The sequence below is a fragment of the Dama dama genome, chromosome 33 (genome assembly GCF_033118175.1).
Source record: "Dama dama isolate Ldn47 chromosome 33, ASM3311817v1, whole genome shotgun sequence".
Classification (NCBI taxonomy): Eukaryota; Metazoa; Chordata; class Mammalia; order Artiodactyla; family Cervidae; genus Dama; species Dama dama.
The window spans coordinates 32,816,487-32,837,375 of NC_083713.1; the positions used below are offsets into that span (position 1 = coordinate 32,816,487).

Genomic DNA, 20,889 nt, shown 5'->3' on the forward strand with positions numbered 1-20,889 from the left:
GAAAATGTTATATCATGACTGACATGACTATTACATGAGAATATTAATCTATATAGTTAAAATGTATATACTACACTGTATGTACATTCTCCTCAATAAGAAGTTAAATAAATAGATAAATATATTTTTTAATGACCAGAACACCAAAGAAAATCTATGGGCAAACACACATCTCTTAGTTATATCATTTTGAGCAGCTGTGTTCCACTAGAGACTTCATACTCATTGGACCTGCTGGGGTAAGAGGTTCAGCCTGATGAATTAAACAGGGCAACCAATGAGCAATGGCAACCTTCAGCTTATCTACTTCTTTTATCCAATCAATAAATAATCATTAAGTACTTTCTTTCTGCCAGGCCCAGGCCTGAGCACTAGACAGAGAGAGCAGTTGAAAAACAAAAACCAAAACAATGTTTCTTACCCAAACGAAATATGTAAGTATAGAGTAGGTCAGATAAGCGATATGTGCTCTAGAGAAGTAAAATGGAAAGGAATACCAAGGTCGAGGGGTAGAAGCCTACTACCATATAAACAGAGTGGTCAGAGAAGGACTTTCTAAAAAGACAACATTTGATCAGAGACCTAAAGGAAATTGAAGCAGATATATGAAGGAAGACTGTTTCCAGCAGAGTAAGGAAGGCCTATGCCCTGAAGTGGGGATATGCACATTTGAAAACAAAATCGAGGGGCCAGTATGAGTCGAAGAGATTGAGAGGTGGGAAGATTGGTAAAAGATGAGGTTAGAGGTGCAACAGAGGCTAGATCATAAGAGTACTGAAAAACATAAGAATCTTATTTAGAAGTCTCATAACACCATTTTATAAGCAGATGGGTGGGTAGCAAGGGCAGAAGCTGGAAAACCTCTAGTTGTTCCAGCAGTAATCCAGGTGAGAAGTGATGGGAAATTAAAACTATTGTGGGAGTATGAGCTTCTGAATATATTTTGAAGTTAAAGCTGAAGGGATTTGCTGATGGATTAGATGTTGGGTGTTAAAGCTTTCTTCTCTTTAGAAGAGTCAAAGATGACTCCAAGATTGGGTCCTCAGAGAAATAATTTAATTTAGTCTCCACAGGAAGAGTTAAAAATGAGCGGGCTTGGTTTGATGGGAAATCCACAGTTTGTTTACTTATAGTAGAAATGCCCCTGACCAAGTTGTGATTGGCTGACAAGTGTTGAGCTACCAATGCCAATTTAGAGCAGTATTTGGCCTTCAGAGGTCTTTGTTACCTGAAAGGCAGCAGAAAAATCAAAGCAAATGTATGAGTTGAGTCAGAATAATTGTGTTTTGGTGAAGACAAACACTAACATGATTTTGTTGTTTATCATCTCTCATGCCTTGAGCCTTGTCAGCTTCATAACTACCACTTTATCAGCTTACACCTTATTCCTCTTCACCTTTTCTCCTCCCCCTTCTTCTGTGTCTTTCCTTAGTGCTACGTCATTAGTGTTATAATTCATGACTTCAGCTTCCTTCCCCAGTTCTAGTACCATTCTTCACTATCCTTAATTCTAAATGTCTTTACAATCTGTATAATTATGAGCGTGACATGACTCTTTGGTTCTGCTTGGTTTCATATTATACTCCTGTTCGATTAAACAATTAGTAAATCACAAAATCAGGATTAGGGTGTGAGAAGCATACACTCTTCCTTAAAATGATGTGTTTTCTATTAATTTGGTAGGAGGCACTAACTCAGGTCTGCCCTCAAGTGTTCTGAGTTCAACTTCCTAAAAAATAGCTAATAACTAATCCTAACTTTGATAACACAATAACTAACTCTTTTGTGCCTATTTTGTCTTTTTTTTTAAAGGAAAATATGGACAAAACATTTGTTTTAAAGGATTTAGAATTTTTTAAGTGTTTAAAAAATGACATATCCTAATCAGTTTTTACATTAATTATACTGATCATGCTGTTGCATTTTTATTAATGGATAAACTGTCTTAGAAGTCGTCTGTGGTTTCTTTTTTATTTGAAAGCATTAGTTTAACATGATGAAACCCAATAGAGATTTTATATAATGGCTCACAAGAGCAAGTAAATGAAACCACCCAAAAGAAATAGCATTTACCTATGGGGACCCATTAAAATGTTTGAGAGGTTCTCTGTTATGTTTACATTTAATTAATCATCCTTTTTAAAAAGAAAGTGTGATACTGTTGCTAACCAGCTATGTTGGAAACCTCTTGAGATATACCTTTCTATGATGGCCAAACAAGCAGTGGTCTTGCACTCCTGTCTCAAATAAGAGAGAAACTTTGTGAGGTATGATAAATCCTGAGAACAATATTTATGAACCTTCATCTCAGATAAAAAGTTTATCTGCTTTTCTAATTAGAATATATAGTGCCTTTTCCTGCCTGAATCATAAGAATAATATTTCTCTTCAATCTAAATACTGACAAAAATAAATCTCAAATGGTAAAATCTTCTTGGGGCTTCATTGATGGCTCAGTGGTTAAGAATCCGCCTGTCAGTGCAGGAGATGCCGGAACTTAGAAGTTCCCAGAGAGAAAGGTCAAGAATACATAAAATATACATGCCAGGAAAAATGTCAGAGACTTGGGGGAAGACCTAGCTTGCTATATTTCTATAAAGCTGAAAATTATTTCCTAAGAGAGGTACCTCCTATTAAGGTACTAAGGTACCTACTAAGAGGTACCTCTTATTAAGAATCAATGAACTAATTTCACTACAGAATCATAAAAGAAGCCATACAGTACATTGTCCAAAAAATGTATTTCATTAAAATTCTAGCTATGTTGTTTCAGGATATACAGTTTATGATTATATGAAGTTATTACTTGATAGGCTCAATATTTTAATGAAATATATTGCTTGATAGACAAGGAAATTATTTTTAAAGTACCTAAGCTTCTGAAACAAGTATCTGAAAGTACTGCTCATTTTTGCTCTCCCAATTCTACTTTCTCTCCAAATGAGGTTTTACATCTAAGATTTTTAAGAGAAGAATTAACTGTAATACCTCTTTTTAAATTCTTTAAGTAATTTTGATTGTTTATTTTTTAATCAATTTTAATTAAAAATTTTTTCAATTGTTATTTTTCTAAGTCTCTCTGGGTCATAGCTCTGATCACAGTCCTTCATGAAACTTTTTCCTCTCCAACTTTTCTTTTACTTCAGCCTCTTGTACATTTCCTCCACCCCCGACTCTGTCATTTCCTTAGGGGTTTTGTCTTCTTCCCCCTATCCCAGTGAGGTAGAGCTAAATGTTTAACAACCAGTTCTCCAAGAAAAAAAAAATGGTATATGTACTACCGTCAGTTTACCATATTTTGTTCATGTAAAAGATATGTGGGGCACAATTTACAAATAATAATATAATCAACATCCTTCATTCACTATTCCATACAGCTGATTAGTTCTCACAGAGTGTGAATTTTGCCAGTTTTTTTTTTATAACAATGATTGCAATTGATGAACAAGAATAATTTTAACCTGAAGGTTGCTTGGTATTTTCATTTATGTTAATCAGTAACATGAAACAGGCTTCCTGTCAGAACTTGACTCATTCATCAGTGATTTAAACAAATTTTTGCTGAATCAGATAATAGGATTTGAGCAATGAAGGAATATTTCCTCAAATTTTTCATGCTATTCACAGTGTAATGGCTGCAAACATACATACTTTTACTGTTTTATTAACATTTTCTCCCTCACTTTCTTAGTCTACTCTAGAAAATCAGCAAGGCTTGATTTACAGCATTTGATAACTTTTGTAAATATTCCCACCATAGCTCATTTCTAACTGCTGGTGTCACTTTGCTGCATGTGGAGTTGAAAAGAGACACACAGTAGCCCAACAGTGTAACATATTTCTACCAACCAGGTAGAATACATAAAGCTACTCAAGAGCGTAAATAATAGTAAATTGTAGTAAAATTATTACAGTAGTATGTTTTTAGTATTTATGACCTTTTCTAAAGTTATACTTTTAGGTTTATACACTTTAATTTTTGATAACAGCTGCATTTAATAACAGGCTAGCAAAATTTTCCTGACAGTTTAACAATAAGTTGTCAAGACCAATGTGAGTTAGTTCCAGATACCTTTGAATTCTCTTAATATAGCTGTTCCACAATGTTCCAGACTTATCCCTTTTCTCTCTTACCCTAAATACTTTTTTTGTGTGGTCTTAACAACTTTCCTGATCTCAGCTGACACATACATGCTAATGATTCCTTCACATTCTTTTCCAGTCCAGACTTTTCCTTTAAGCTTCACAGATTCACACCTTCAAATATCTACAGGACCTCTGTGTTTAGAGATTTCACAGGCATCTCAAACTCATTACCACCCCAAGCAGCTCCTGCTCCTGTGGTCTTCATTCATTGCTGACATCCTCACAACTGTCTGGGCTTCTGCCTTCTTCTTGCATCCCATATCTAGTCAGTCAGCAAATCCACTGATTATACCAAATATGTCTTGATTCTGTTAATGCTCTAGTTCCTAACAAGAGCTACCCTAATCTGTCTTTCTTGTTGGGGATACTGAACCAGCACCCTAAATGGTTTTCTAGCTCTGGGTTTTTCTTTGTACCTCCCCATCCCTCTTTTTTCTTCTCTTCCAACTTATCCTCCACAGTTGTTGGAGATACCTATTTAAATTATGATCTTCCTATATAATTCTCTACCTACAACCCTTCACTTACCCTTCATTAGAATACAGGATGTAGACCAAACTCCTTAAGGTGAGGGAAAATACTTTCTGTAATCTGACCAATTTCTCTGCCTTATCTCTCATCCGTGCCTCTTGTGTACACTTTGCTTTCCTCACAGTTCTGAAATGCTTATAATCCCTGTACACATTTTGCTGCTTGTTGTCTGGAATTCCACCCAAACTCTTCTTGACTAACACTTTGATTTAATACACCTCTTCCAGAAAACCTCCTCTGACCTTACTTTTTCAACAAATTAAGCCAGGTTAGATGAATGTCTTCCATGCTACCAAAAATAACCCCAGCATATCTGTCCTTTTCATTGCTTTACCCTATTGTAGCCATTTATTTCTATATCTAGCTGCCTAACTAAAAGCCAAAAATAGATTCCATAAGAAGAAACTATGTACACAGCTGAGTAAAATGCTTGCTCAATAAATGTTTGATAAGGATGTGAATAAATAAACCTAAACAACTTTAAATAAAAAATTCCTGTTTTTTTTTTATAGAAGTATGTTTTACATCTGTGATTCCAAAGTCAAATTGGTTTTTAACTTACATTATTTGAAAGTTTTATCTCCATCTTATAATCAAGATCTCTTTCTTTTGAACTGAATTATAGGACTTTCCACTAATTTTTAAAATATTACTTATAATGCTGTTTCTCAAAAGTGCTTTTTTATAGAGGAGTTGAAGTAGCACCAGATTGTAGACTAAATTCACATCAAGAAGGTCATGAAATGCAATATTGTCTTGAGATTTATATTGATTCAGCAATCATTATTTACTGCTCATTGTGTATCAGGATTAGGATTGTTTTAGGGCTGCGATAATAAATAACAGTACGTGGTTTAAATACTATAGAAGAGGTTGGTGAGGAACTAGGGAAATACAGAAAACACAAATATATCCAAGTTAGAAATTACTGACAAATATTAAGAAAATGCCATGGAGATTTAGGAGATAAAGAAAAGGCAACATCCAAGTTAAAATTATTTGAAGCTTCAGATGTGCTTGAAATTATTTGGTTGAGGAATTATCATAGGGAGCACTTTGCATTAATAATATTTCTTAAGTATTTTATTTATTCTGAATATCCAGATTTTACATGCATATCTTTCTTGCCAGGTTGTGTACAAAGGTTCCCATGCTGCCAAGTTAACATAGAATCAGGGAAAGGAAAAATCTGGTGGAACATCAGGAAAACCTGCTTCAGGATAGTTGAGCACAGTTGGTTTGAAAGCTTCATTGTTCTCATGATCTTGCTCAGCAGTGGTGCTCTGGTAAGTGATCTGACACCTAATGCTTAAATAGATGGTCATTATTTTTAATAAATGTGTTGGAAGTTAAAACTATTGTGGCATTTTTTTATACTTAAAAATTAATCCCTCTGGTCAGTAAAAGACAAAATGTTAGTTACCTTAGCTAATATTTACTACATGCCAGACATTATTCTTACTCCTGGAATGCTGTTTAAGACCCATGGACTTTTCTCAAGGAGATCAGAGAGCTTTAGGGAAGCAAGAGGCACGGGTGATACAGAACTGGGGTATGTTTGTAAGTGAAGTACATGCACATTTAAGCTCTGGAGCAAGAAGGGTCATCTGCTTGGGAGTTCAGAGAGGTAGATGATGTTTTGCAAAATCTAAAAATTAAACTTGAAAGAGAAAATTCCAATCCTTTAGACCTGTTTAGGTCAGCAGTCATTTTCAATGGCTTCAGTTAACTCAATTCTTTAAGTCCATTCAAACTATTTCTCAAGGACTTTGTGGCTGTAACCACAGTATCATCATCTACCTCTCACTGAAAGTTCTTGGGAAGTATCAAGAGGTGTCACATTGATGGAATGAATATAACAGATATTAATAGAGCTGAAGCTTTTAATGAATGATAAAGGGTTGGTGAAAAATTCAAAGAAAGAAACCATCTTCTGTGCTCTATAGCCCTATTAAGCTACAGCACTGATTCATTTCACAAACCTTTCCTGCTGTGTTCTGGACATACAGCTAGGTACTGAGAATCCGTAAGCACGTAAGAGCTGAAGGAGAGGCTCTAAATCCCACTGCTGGCTTGAAGAAGAGTGCAGGGTGAGAGAGATTTATAGGAGGGGCTGACCTGGAATCATGTCTTCAATTATTAGGACTTACTAGTTTGCAGGAGAGCATAGGGGTGTCAGATGAGTGGAAATCACCGAAAGAGTCAGAGATCTTGGTTCCTTTATAGGACTATAAGTAATTTCATTCTTTTTCACTGTATTTCTCTTGACCTCTGGTGAGCAGCCCCCTGTACTGATGAGAACTAAGTGTTACACCTGTGTGTATGCTTGTGTGTGAAGTCGCTTCAGTTGGGTCTGACTCTTTACAACCCTATAGACTGTGGCCCGGCTCGTCTGTCCATGAGATTCTCCAGGCAAGGACACTGGAGTGGGTGAGAATGGGGTAGGTCTCTCACCCTGCAGGATGCCCTCCTGAAGGACCTTCCCAACCCAGGGCTCAAACTGGCATCTCTTATGTCTACCTGCATTGGCAGGCAGGTTGGTGACTCAGTGGTTTAAAAAAAAAAAAATCCACCTGCAATACGGGAGATGCAGGAGACCCAGGTTTGATTCCCTGGATTGGAAGATCTCCTGGAGGAGAAAATGGCAACCCATTCCAGTATTCTTGACTGGAGAATCCCATGGACAGAGGGCTATAGACCTTGGGGTTGCAGAGTGGGACACAACTTAGCAACAGACTTTCTTTCTTTTTTTCCCTTTACCACTAGTGCCAGCTGGGAAGCACACATGTTCCACTGTAACTGTAAACCGGAAGAAAGTCGGCAGGCCCATAATAGTATAATATGTCAGTGATCTCTTTATCAGAATTTCATTTCCTGTTTTGGTCTTGAATCATAAGCTTCAAGTTGTACCAAATTTAAATTTGAGTGTTATTTTCACAGGCTTTTGAAGATATATATATTGAAAAGAAAAAGACCATTAAGATTATCCTGGAGTATGCTGACAAGATATTCACTTATATCTTCATTCTGGAAATGCTTCTAAAATGGGTAGCATATGGTTACAAAACCTATTTCACCAATGCCTGGTGTTGGCTGGATTTCTTGATTGTCGATGTAAGTACTTTTGAGTAAATTTTAAAGAGAGTTTATTCTTAATAATAAGGGGTCTGAAAAATCTCACTAATGTTGTGTATTAATCATATTTAGATAGGTGATATACAAAAAACAGTTTTTGCCAAGTTTTAGCTGTACCTTACAGTTTTAGCTATACCTTATAATCGCCTGTGTTCTCAGACTTCCTCTATGAGAAATTTGATTTTTGATATTTATACTAATGATTTCATATTTGATTTTTTTGATTCACCTTTTTAATATGTATGTTACCTAGGTACTGCCTAGAAAAATGAATGGTAAGATGAATACTTTTGCAATATAATAGTTTTAAAGAAAGGCTAGCCAAAATAAGAAGTAACAGAAAGAATGTAGATCTTTTCTCTTAACCTGTAATTATGATTGAGTCTTCTAAAAATTATTACAAAATATTTAAGATCTTCACAAACTTCTTAAAATATTATCCCAAACTTTGCTCTTTTCATCTCTCAGTTTAAGAAAAAAAGTTTACAAGCAAAGTTGAATTTATTTTTAGTTAATAAAGGGATATGGCTATTTAATAATGAATTTGTTTGTATTTGAAAATCTGAAGTGTGATTCTCCATATTTTGGAGTACGTAATATGCAGAAATCAGGAAAGTTATATAGCTTCAATTTGAGTTTTTTTTAATATTTTGCAAAAAGCTAAATAAATTATATATACATATAATATGTATAATGTATATGTATAAAATGTTTTAATAATGCAACAGAGCAAAACTCCACTCAATATTCACAATATTCATGCACATCTAGGCATGTGGATTTAGGGGAGGAGTTGAGTTTTTTTTTAATATCTTGAAAACTGAGAAATTTATCTCTCTAGCACAGTTGCTGTCAGTGTAATCCCTGAACCAAATCTTTGGCATGTGTGGGTGGGAACTTGTCAGAGATGCAAATTCTCAGGACCCACTTAAGTCCTACTAAATCAGAAACAATGGTGTTGGGACCCAGCAAAACTGTGGTAACAAACCCTCCAGATGATTCTGGTGCATATTCAGCTTTCAGAACCACTCATGATTTGATATTCAGAGGATGGACTTGTTTGATATCTGCAAGTTTCCTGATTATCTGAAACTTGCTTGACTGACCATTATTCATCAGGAGGGGCATATATCATGCTTATATACAATGTATACATAAGTAGAAAGATAAATATGTACATATATGTAGATGTTCTTCTAAATTACTGACTGCACTTAATTTTCTCAGTAATGTGCATATATTCAATATAGTAGCACTCACTTAACAGTGGTTTGGAGATCAGGTTAACCATTTCCTTAGGGATTATTCAGATTATAATAGACATTTTAAAACTTGCTTTTTGCTTATTAAAAAAATAACATTTATTATTCTAACTTAAAAGTACACCTATTTTTTAAACATACTTAAGTGGAAACTAATGAACCTGGAAGATTAGATGAATTTAAAAGTGATATGAGGATTAGTTATGAATGCAGGATATATAGCATGAGGACCTAAAAAGAAACAGTTATACTACATTTAGTGAGACATTTAGAAGTATAATAACTGTGTGAAAGCAAAACACTTCACCACACATCCTGATTCAAAAATCAGTTCACTGTGTTTTTGATAGCAGCAGTAGTGAACTTATAAATTTTTCTACTCCTTTAATAGTTAAACATAAGGAAGTTGACTCTTGAGTAGCTCCTAATCTTCCCTGGAAAATTGAATCTTTCAGTCATTACTTAATCCCAATGAACTGCATTGCAGATATTGTTCTTAGTCATTGCCTCTTACTGCACACAGTGTGAAACAATGGATATTTTAAAAGGATCTTATTCAAAGACTGAATGCATTTACAGTTCCAGATTTCAGGTCACTGAGGAGTTCATTGTTGCTTACCAAAATGTGTATCGATTTTCTCTCCATGTTCTTTCTTCTGAGGTAACTTAAAATAAGAACACAGATTTCTGTTGGACACTGGTTGTGGTAATTGTGGAGGGTCATCTAACATGACGAAGTTCTTGTATGTCTGTATTGATTGTGAAGCCAGTGAGATCACCTACTAGTGAACTGTCTTCAGTACAATTGAGATTTTGTCCCACAAATTATTTTTGGGGATCTTTGCTGCTGATTCTGAGAAACTAGGGCAGAAAAATCTTGTAGAAAATTTGCCTCATCTCAAAATCATAAGTCTTCAGAATGCTTTTGAATAAGGTCTATCAGTTCAGTTCAGTTCAGTCGCTCAGTCGTGTCCAACTCTTTGCAACCCCATGAACTGCAGCACATCAGGCCTCCCTGTCCATCACCAACTCCCAGAGTCCACCCAAACCCATGTCCATTGAGTTGGTGATGCCGTCCAACCATCTCATCCTCTGTCGTCCCCTTCTCCTCCTGCCCTCAATCTTTCCCAGCATCAGGGTCTTTTCAAATGAGTCAGCTCTTCACATCAGGTGGCCAAAGTATTGGAGTTTCAGTTTCAACATAAGGTCTATACTAGGACATAAATTTGGCTGAGTGAATGCCACACTCTTTTGACTTAGCTTTAGAATCACACAGTTCATTATTGCTGTTGTTCAGTCACTAAGTCATGTCTGACTCTTTGTGATCCCATAGACTGTAGCATGTCAGTATCCTCTGTCCTCCATTATTTCCCAGAGTTTGCTCAAACTCATGTCCCTTGAGTTGGTGATGCTGTCTAAGCATCTCATCCTCTGCCACCCCCTTCTCCTTTTGCCTTCAGTCTTTCCCAGCATTAGGGTCTTTTCCAGTGATTTGGCTCTTCACATCAGGTGGCCAAAGTATTGGAGCTTCAGTTTCAGCAACAGTACTTCCAATGAATATTCAGGGTTGATTTTCTTTAGGATTGACTAGTTTGATCTCCTTGCTGTCCAAGTGACTCTCAAAAGTATTCTTTAGCACCACAGTTTGAAAGCATTAGTCCTTCTGCACTCAGCCCTCTTTGTGGTCCAACTCTCACATCCGTACATAACTACTGGAAAAACCATAGCTTTGACTATACGGACCTTTGTCTGCAAAGTGATGTCTCTGCTTTTTAATATGCTGTCTAGGTTGGTCATAGCTTTTCTTCCAAGGAGCAATCATCTTTTAATTTCATGGCTGCAGTCACCATCCACAGTGATTTTGGAGCCCAAGCAAATAACCTGGATTTTATTCCAATTGAAATTTTGATAGTTGATTTACTTAAATGTCCAGAATTAATAAGCAAGTGAAAAACCTACAAAACTATGAAAAGCATATGTGATTTTATTATTCAGATATAAGAATAACTTACTTTCCTTCTATTATTTCTTTTTTTCTGGTTAACTTTCCTTTAAATCTATTTCCTTAAAAAGGCATCTATTTTATCCAATTTTTAGACAGTTAGTAGATAACTTTATCTATAAATCATGTTGTTCTTGTTGAGTTACTCTTCAGTTCAGTTCTGTCGTTCAGTCGTGTTCAACCCTTTGCGACTCCATGGACTGCAGCACGCCAGGCCTCCCTGTCCAACACTAACTCCTGGAGTTTACTCAAACTCGTGTCCATTGAGTCGGTGATGCCATTCAACCATCTCATCCTCTGTTGTCCCCTTCTCCTCATGCCTTCAATCTTTCCCAGCATCAGGGTCTTTTCCAATGAGTCAGTTCTTCACATCAGGTGGCCAAAGTATTGGAGTTTCAACTTCAACATCAGTCCTTCCAATGAACACCCAGGACTGATTTCCTTTAGGATGGGCGGGTTGGATCTCCTTGCAGTCCAAGGGACTCTCAAGAGTCTTCTCCAACACCACAGTTCAAAAGCATCAATTCTTCTGCACTCAGCTTTCTTTATAGTCCAACTCTCACATCCATACATGACCACTGGAAAAACCATAGCTTTGACTAGACAGACCTTTGTTGGTTGCTCTTGGTAATCTTTAAAATTAACTTGTTCTCATCATGCTTTATTATTTAATTGGAATGATTAAGTGAAATTTTTGATTAATGAAAATTTTCTTTTTTGTAGGTTTCTTTGGTTACATTAGTTGCAAACACTCTTGGCTACTCAGATCTTGGTCCCATTAAATCCCTTCGGACACTTAGAGCTTTAAGACCTCTGAGAGCTTTATCTAGATTTGAAGGAATGAGGGTAAGAAGATACTAAACTTTCTAATATATTCATATTTCTTAATAGAGTATGAAATATGAAAAATGGGTAATTAGGAATTATGGACTGTTTATACACATGTGCATATATATACATATGTATGATCTGTTTATATAAATAATTGTGTATACATGTGCATATACACACAAGATTTCAATGCATATTGTTTAACAAAGAGTAAATGAAATATAATAGTGCCTCCTTCATATTATATTGTTAGGCAGTGATTCAAATAAGTTACTTTTCCCTTCCTAAATGAAACCCTTTCCTATGCTAGGAAATGCAAATACAAGGGACACTATTAGTCCTGACAGCATCTCTCATATACAAGTCATGAAGAACTTGCCTGTATCAGGTGCTTAAGTAATATTTTTTAAGGAATCATTCTGGGTAGGAAGCATAAGAAAAGACAGGGAAGTAGCATCAGGCATCGCTTTAAATTTCACTCTTGAAATAGATAGTTCACTGAAAATGGAAACATCTCCAAATTATATTTGAGAAAATGGGAGTTCTGAGTTAATTTAATTTGCGCTAGACTGTATAGTGCCTGAAAACTGATTTGTTTTTCAGAAACAAACCAGGTGAGATAAATAATGACTACCAGAAACCTAGCTTTAGGGCTGTATTAAACCAGCAACTTCTTCATAAAATACACAGAGGATAAGAGGACAGTGACTTTATTTTCTCTAGTGAGTCCATGTCTCATTTGTTGCTACTCCCCTCAAATTTCTTCTTCTCCAGATATGTTCCTGCTTTCTCATGCCTCCATTCTCTTGGCTGGAATGCTTCTCCCTCCCCTGTCTCAACTCTAACTCATCAACATAGCAAACTCCTACTTATCCTTTAGACCTAAATTTAAATGTGCCTTGTCTGTCCAGGTATAACTGGGCATCCTTCCTATATGTTTAAACACATAAAATCCTTATTATATTGCATCATACATATTTATCTGACTGCCTCTCTGTAGTCTCTGAGCAATTTAACATGCAGATTAGTCTAGCTCTCTGCTTCTCTAAATGTAGTCAGCATCATTTGAAAACTTACTAGAAATGCAAATTCCTGATTCCACCCTAGATCTGCTGAATGATAAACTCTAGAGTGGGGCTCAGAAATCTGAAGCCTCTGGTGAGTGTTAGATGTCTTTTAGTCTAGCAGATCTTCATTGTTATTCCTGCTAACCTAATTAAGACTATAACCTCAATTAGTTAGTGTATCCAGTGCATATTGTTCCAATGTATATGAGACATCGTGATTATACAAAAAAAATTTTTTGTAAGTAAAAGTCCATTCCTGTTTGTCATGTAAGAACTGAAAAATTACATTTAATTTTATACACAAAGGTAATATTTAAATTGACATTAATTTTGCTTTTTGAACATGAGTATATAGAACATTGCCATCAGAACCTCTCACTGATCCTTGGACTCAAGCGGAGCACATATGACATTTTCATGATCAAGGAATATACTTTCACCAACAAAACTACTTCCCTCAGTGATTAAGCCACCCCATTATTTTACCCTGTTCTTTGTTCTTCATCTGTAATACAGATGAATTGGATGAAGGAGAATGTTTTAATATATTTGGAGTGAAAAATGTATCTATTTAGCTTATTAGCCAGGCAAAAAAGGGGATGTTTTTTTCACATTGCAGGGTCATTTTTAAGAATAAATATGATTGGAGACATTTTATAGTTAGCTTCCTTTGAAAAGACTTGAGGTTCTTGAACTTATTGACTTCTCCAAATGGCCTCTCATCAGGACAACATATATCCATCTCCCTCAGAGACCCATCATAATGTGCATTCTTTCAGCAAACATTTTCAATGCCAACTGTATGTCAAATTTTGTACTATAAAACTACGATGGTGAATAGACCCCAGCCCCCCAGGAGTGAGTCAGGACAATGTCCATGGAGAGATAGACAGGGGGATATTAGTTGTTCTGTGGCATCTGCTATAAACAGTAAGCACCCAGTGCTGCGGGGGTAAAGATGAAAGTGGCTGCCTGGGGAGACCTGGGAGGGGCTTCATAAGGAGGTGGTCTTGGAGCCATGACTGAAAGAATGGGCCCTAGCTCACAGGCAGGTGGGCATTCCAGGCAGAGGTGCAACTTGGTAGAGAAGGTCAGAGTTGAATAGGCAAGGTGTGTTTGAGCAGCAACTAGAAGGATCAGCATGCCTAGGTGAGGCATAATGGGAGGGCAAAGGAAATGCGGGTGAAAATATAGGTCTGAATAATAGCTGACCACTTTGAACTCTCTAATCCTGTTCTTCCTAACCCTTTGAGGGGTGATGTACACTATAAAACTCTTGTGAAAGTATAAATCATCTCTATAAACAAAGCGTGCCCATAATATTTTCATATAATCTCATGCCCCCATGGAACCTCTACAGGTCCATGAATCGCAGGGTAGTAACTGTAGTTCTGGATCAAGAGTCAACAACCAAAGCCCATAGGCTGGATGCCTGTTTCATAAAGGAAGTTTCTTTGGATCACATTGCATTCTTCAGTCACTAAGTTGTGTCTGACTCTTTATATAACCCCATGGACTGTAGCCCACCAGGCTTCTCTGTCCATGGGGTTTTTCCAGGCAACAATACTGGAATGGGTTGCCATTTCCTTCCCCAAGGGATCTTCTGAGCCCAGGGATCAAAACTGTGACTCCTGCATTTGGCAGGCGGATTCTTTACCGCTGATCACCTGGGAAGCCCCTGTTGGATCACAGCCACACCCATTGGTTTGTGTGTGATCTATTGCTACAATGGCAGAATGGAATAGTGGCAACAGAGATCATGTAACCTGCAAAGCCTAAAAACATTTAAGACAATGTTTGCCAACTCCTGCTCTAGACAATCTCAAAAGTAGTCAGGGATCCTTAATGTCTTCCCTTTTGGAAATGTCTTGAGAGCCTGCTCAACATATTGCAGAAAAAGAGAGAACATATGCTTTTTACTTAACAAGTTGGTCTTTAATGCATTTGTCCCCAAATTCAGGGTAGAGTTTAAGAAGATAGTAAGTTTGGAAAGATGAGATAATTAAGAAAATCTGGAGAGTGATAAATGTTACAGTAGTTGCCATGCAGTGGAAAGAGGCATTGTTGATAAGTAGTAGTAGAAATGGCTGAAAAGCAGAAATAAAGGGAGCATGAAAGATAAACTGTATTGCATTTTTGTGTTAGCTGAGACTAGCTCTATCTATATTTAGCCAAGGCTTATATATGGAAATTGCTTTTTACATTTAGAATAATAAATTTGAAAAGATTGCTCTCATTCTGCAGATGAGGAAACAGGGATCCTAAGGTCTTAAGTATATTTATGTTATCACATAACTAGTGTCCATGCTAAGTCATTTCAGTTGTATCCAACTCTTTGCGACCTTATGGACTGTAGCCCACCAGGTTCCTCTGTCCATGGAATTCTCCAGGCAAGAATACAGGGGTGGGGTGCCATGTCCTCCTACAGAAGATCTTCCTGACTTAGGGATAGAACCTGAGTTTCTTACATCTCCTGCATCGGCAGACGGGTTCTTTACCACTAGTAGCCCCTGGGAAGCCCCATCACATAAATAGCAGCACCAATTAAATCTAAGGGGTTCAAACCATAAAAAGATTCCCAGTCTTAATTCCAGCTTATATATAGTAATGGTTTACATGGAAGAATTTTAGCACTGGTAATTCTAGGACTATGGACCTTTAAATGTACATTTTGCTTATTTAATCATTTATATTTATAAATTTCTTTCTTTTCTAGAGCATGCAGATTTTATGACTTCACCTTACATACATCAGGTTTTTGGTTTATTCTTTTATTTATTTTATTTATTTAAACTGTCATTTAATCTTAGTAAATTGTTTCATTTTGTTGCTAATAGTTTCACTGTGTGATCCTCATGTATTTTTGTAAACTCATTGATCACGGGGCTCCTGTCTCATTTTGTCCTGTTTAGCACACTGCTGAGCATATAGTAGGCATTCAATAAATCTTATGTCTTAAACATGTAAGGGTAGCTTTTCTAACTTTTTAAATTCTGCATAATGTTTCATTAATGTTGCCTATTTAACATTCTTACTGGTCCTAATCATTCTTTTCTTTCTTTTGAATGCTAGGTGGTTGTGAATGCACTCATTGGTGCAATTCCTTCTATCATGAATGTGCTACTTGTGTGTCTCATATTCTGGCTGATATTTAGCATCATGGGAGTAAATTTGTTTGCTGGCAAGTTTTATGAGTGTATTAACACCACAGTTGGATTGCGGTTTCCTACAAATGAAGTTGAAAATCGTTCTGCCTGTCTTGCGCTTATGAATGTTAGTCAAAATGTGCGATGGAAAAACCTGAAAGTGAACTTTGATAATGTTGGACTTGGTTACCTGTCTCTGCTTCAAGTTGTAAGTGACTCATTTTATGAATGCTTGAAATTTTAGTGCACATAGGATGGAGGAGCTGTCATTATCATATAGCTATTAACTAAAAATTAAAGATAGGTACTGTGTGACTTAAAAAACAGAAGTGGTCTTTCTTAGAACATGTGCGTATAAACATGAGTTAAGAAGCATGGGCTCTATTGCACTGTTCTACAGGTGATTAATCCATAATCACCTTTTCAGAGTCCCCTGACCCCCCTGCCGTTGTGCCTTCTGAATATTGCTCCAAAAATTAATACTCATTTTTTGGACTACTACCTTCACACTACAAGGAAATCAGAAGGCCTTGCCACTGGTACAGAAAATCCTTAAGATATGGAGAAAAATTACTTCTTTCTTTAGTCGTAAAACTCTCCACCCCCTCTGGAAAAATAAAAGTTCAAGTACAAAACTCACAGGCAATTCTAACAACCTGGAAATTCACTAGGACTGAGATTTAGAATGTGACTTGGCAATGTGCCCCCGCTCTTTTTCTTCTTGACACGGAATCTTTATGTTAAGTTGATATCTTGAAATTTAATGGGCTCTCTTTATCCATGGCTTTGCATCTGCATGGTGCAAGGACTTCAGCATGGGCAGATTTTGGTATCTTCAGGGAGTGCCCTGGAACCAGTACCCCCTGCATGTACCAAGGGATGACTGTATAGTTCACTAACTTAATATTACTTAATAAATGTTGTAACATTAAATATACTTACTCATTTATGGCTATTTTAGAGTAAGAGCTTCACTTTCAGATTCTATTAATGTTATATTTACAGGCAACATTTAAAGGATGGATGGATATTATGTATGCAGCAGTTGATTCTGTTAACGTAAGTATTGGTAAACATAACACCGAACTCTTCAATTTTGAAAAGCTTGTTTGTTTAGTTAGGCTATTTTAAAACAGAAGCTCCAAGAAGCTCTTGGTCCGTGCACACACACTGAAGAACATCCACGTAGTAGTAGCCTCATTACCTGTGTGGCGTTTGGAAGCATAGCTTGACTTAAATTCTGTGACTCTGCTGTATCAGGCAAGCTTGCATCTGACTTGCAGCAAGCCACTTTATCTCTCTGAGCCTGTTTATTGATCTATAAGAAGAAAACAATTCACTACTACCTCATGGGGCTATTCTCTGGCTCCAGCTAGAAAATGTAAATAGAGAACTTAGCTCAGCCTGGCAGTAATGTGTTCAGTTAATATTTATCAAAATAAAAATGAAATAACATGTTTTATTTATCAGTCTTATTGCTTTTATATTTTAAAGTGCCTTGGAAGAGTTAATGTGAAATAAGTCTCACACTAAGGAATTTTGAAAACTACTGACTAGTTTATATTATCACAAAAGCCAGTGAAGATATTTCTGTAATCAAATTAAAAAAGGCAAAATTTATATAAATATGATATCATCTCCTTTACTGTTTTTTCTGGAAATAAATAACATGGATTGTAATTTACTTACTACATTGTCCTATAGTCCAAGAAGGTGAATAAGCCCTTTGTAGTTATTAGAAAATTATATTTAGTATTGAATAAATGTTTAAGAATGATTATGTTGAACTTTGACAACACTGTGGCTTCTGTAAAACCACTTTTACCTAGGATTGCACTATTTGAATTTCCTTGTCAGAGCATGTGAGAAAGAAAATGATGAATTTATTGTCAACATACTGTTAACTTTTGTTAATTCCATAGGTAGACAAGCAGCCCATTTATGAATACAACCTCTACATGTATATTTATTTTGTCATCTTCATCATCTTCGGGTCATTCTTCACTTTGAACTTGTTCATTGGTGTCATCATAGATAATTTCAACCAACAGAAAAAGAAGATAAGTATTTCAAGTTTATGTCATTGCCCTGAAAGACATGAACATTATTTTTCCAAAATATATAATGTGAAATTTAATGTCAATTACTTCATTAGAATTTCATTAATTTTCCAAGTAGTTTTTAGTATCCAGTGATGGATATGCTTAATCTCATTCATCTCTGCACAGAAAATAATCATCCTGCAATGCCTGAGACCTAGATTCGATTCCTGGGTCGGGAAGATCCCCTGGAGATGGAAATGGCAACCAACTCCAGTATTCTTGCCTGGAGAATCCCATGGACAGAGGAGCCTGACAGGCTACAGTCCATGGGTCACAAGAGCTAGACACGACTTAGCTACTAAATGACCACAAAGTCCTAATTATTTTTAAGCAATATATCAACTATTCAGGTTTTTTTTCCCCAGTGCTCCCTGTGGAGACTTAAGGAAACTCAGTGCACTAATATTTATTCAAAATGCTTTTCATAAATAGTTCCTATATTCTGTTCTAAGCCATAGAGGGATTATTGTTATAGACTTTGTCTTGTAAATGAGGAAAGGCACAGAGATTTTGAGTAATTTACCAAAATTATGCACCTGGTAAGTGATAGGGTTTTAATAGTAGTTGATCTCATATACTTTGTTTATTATTTAGGCCCCTTTCTACCCCCCAAATACTGTAATATGATATACTGATAAATGCAATAAGAAATTAACAAGAAATATAAATAGAGGAAAGCTAGATACAGCTAAAAAATTTTTATGATGTATGTGACAATTGACCAGGCATTGGAAGATGGATGAAAAGACACATAGCAACAGGGAGGCAAAAGGATAAGTAGACCACAGCGGGTTAGAGATATGTCTGAGCACATGCAGTGTTAATAAGGAGGCAGCAGTCCAGGCAAAATACCAGTCCATCCAGTTGGGATGTAGTTTTGAGAAAAGAAATAGTAAGAGGTCTTGATTTGCTTAAGCACAGATCTGAAAAGCCGTATTAGATATTTTTCAATAGGAGCTGATGTCATTGAAGTATTTTGAGCAAGAAAGAACATACAAGCAGGAAATACACATTTATTAAAATTTGATGACATGTCTGATCCTGTGTAAAGTACTTTACACAGTAATCTTCATCACATTCTATAAGTGTAGAGGTCATAGTATCCCCATTTCACCTCTCAGAGGGGTATGTGCCTTGCAAATGATTGGATAGCTCAGAAGTAGCTGCATCATAGATCCAACTCTGAGGTCTCTTTTCCCAGAATTTATGAAAATCCAGCTTTAATTTAAAAAATTAATCTATCAGTGATGCAGAGAATGACTGCAAGAGCCCAAAGACTAGGTTAGACTCTGCTTTACCTGCTACCTAGACCACACTTCATTCTCCAAATCAGTCATTTGCAGCACTAGAGAATGTGTGTGTGTGAGTGCGAAGTCGCTTCAGTCATGTCCAACTCTTTGCGCAGGCTCCGCTGTCCATGTGATTCTCCAGGCAAGAATACTGGAGTGGGTTGCCGTACCCTTCTCCAGGGGATCCTCCCAACCCAGGGGTGGAATCCCGTGTCATATCTCTTGCATTGGCAGGAGGGTTCTTTACCACTAGCGCCACCTGGGAAGCCCACTAGAGAATAGGGGATACATTCAATTAAGAGATTTTAGCGGGTAGGATCTACAGTATTGTTTGTGCTTTGCAGGAGAAAAAATTGTCTATGAAGTCTCAGTTTTCTCAAAGTAAATTGAGTTACTGTGGCTGTAGCACCACCCACAGGAAAAGAGAAAAGTCTCTTTTCTAAAGAGAAAGATGAGGTAGAGAATAACGAGAGGAAGTGATTTCAGGTACTGGCTCAACAGATGTACCTGCAATAAAATGTCATTCATGATGTGATTGACTATTCATGGGTGAAGGAAAATGTAGTAAATTGTGTTGTTTCTGTTTACATTCTGAATACCGGTGTTTATTTTTTAAATTCCTTGTTCTATTCTAACATTTTATATCTGACCGTCAAAGTTAGTATTATCATACATTCATGCCTTTAGGCAGAGAATCTTAAATAATTAGTAACCTTGAAAAAATTTTGTAAATTATACCTTCACTTCCAATGTAGTTATTTTCCCTACTTTGGTCATTATATATGTGTACCTGTGATATATAAGCACGCATATACAGTTCTGCAGCGTTCCCCATAGAGGATGAATTATACATGTATCTAGAAAGAGCAGTATGACCATGACAGGACAGCCACAGCCCTCACTGCTTTAGTCCCCTTGCTTTTAAATATTATTCTTACAACAAGAATTGCCACTGCAGGAAGATGGGATGAATAGACACCATTACCAGTAACATCAGGCGAAATTACTAATTTCAAAACACCGACAGCTCCTGTTATCCCCTACCATTTTTCCAGTGTTTCATTTGCATATGAAACATGCTTTTTTTTTCCATTTATTTTTATTAGTTGGAGGCTAATTACTTTACAATATTGTAGTGGTTTTTATCTTCTGCCTCTTTCTAAATAAGTTTACAGTTTCTTTCCAACCAACTTGGAGAATGAAAGCAGACAGGAACAACCTGTCTTCAGTTAATAACCTACTACATAGGAGGCTTCCTGTGGTATACAAAGTGTACATGAATTCATCTAGTCCATAGAACAAATGAAAGTGGTACCTTTATATATGTGTATAAACCTAGGCCTACACAGAGTAAATAACTTGTTTCAAGTCAAGAAAT

General features: G+C 36.4%; 1 protein-coding gene across 1 annotated transcript in view; it reads left to right on the top strand.

Annotated features, from left to right (window-relative positions):
* SCN9A (sodium voltage-gated channel alpha subunit 9) overlaps positions 1 to 20,889 on the top strand; it is a 160,906-nt gene that overhangs the window by 126,300 nt on the left and 13,717 nt on the right. The window contains exons 19-24 of the mRNA XM_061135142.1: positions 5,809 to 5,963; positions 7,618 to 7,791; positions 11,800 to 11,922; positions 16,047 to 16,328; positions 17,126 to 17,179; positions 18,043 to 18,180. Coding sequence (XP_060991125.1) covers positions 5,809 to 5,963; positions 7,618 to 7,791; positions 11,800 to 11,922; positions 16,047 to 16,328; positions 17,126 to 17,179; positions 18,043 to 18,180 — 926 coding nt within the window. The remainder of the gene's footprint in view (positions 1 to 5,808; positions 5,964 to 7,617; positions 7,792 to 11,799; positions 11,923 to 16,046; positions 16,329 to 17,125; positions 17,180 to 18,042; positions 18,181 to 20,889) is intronic.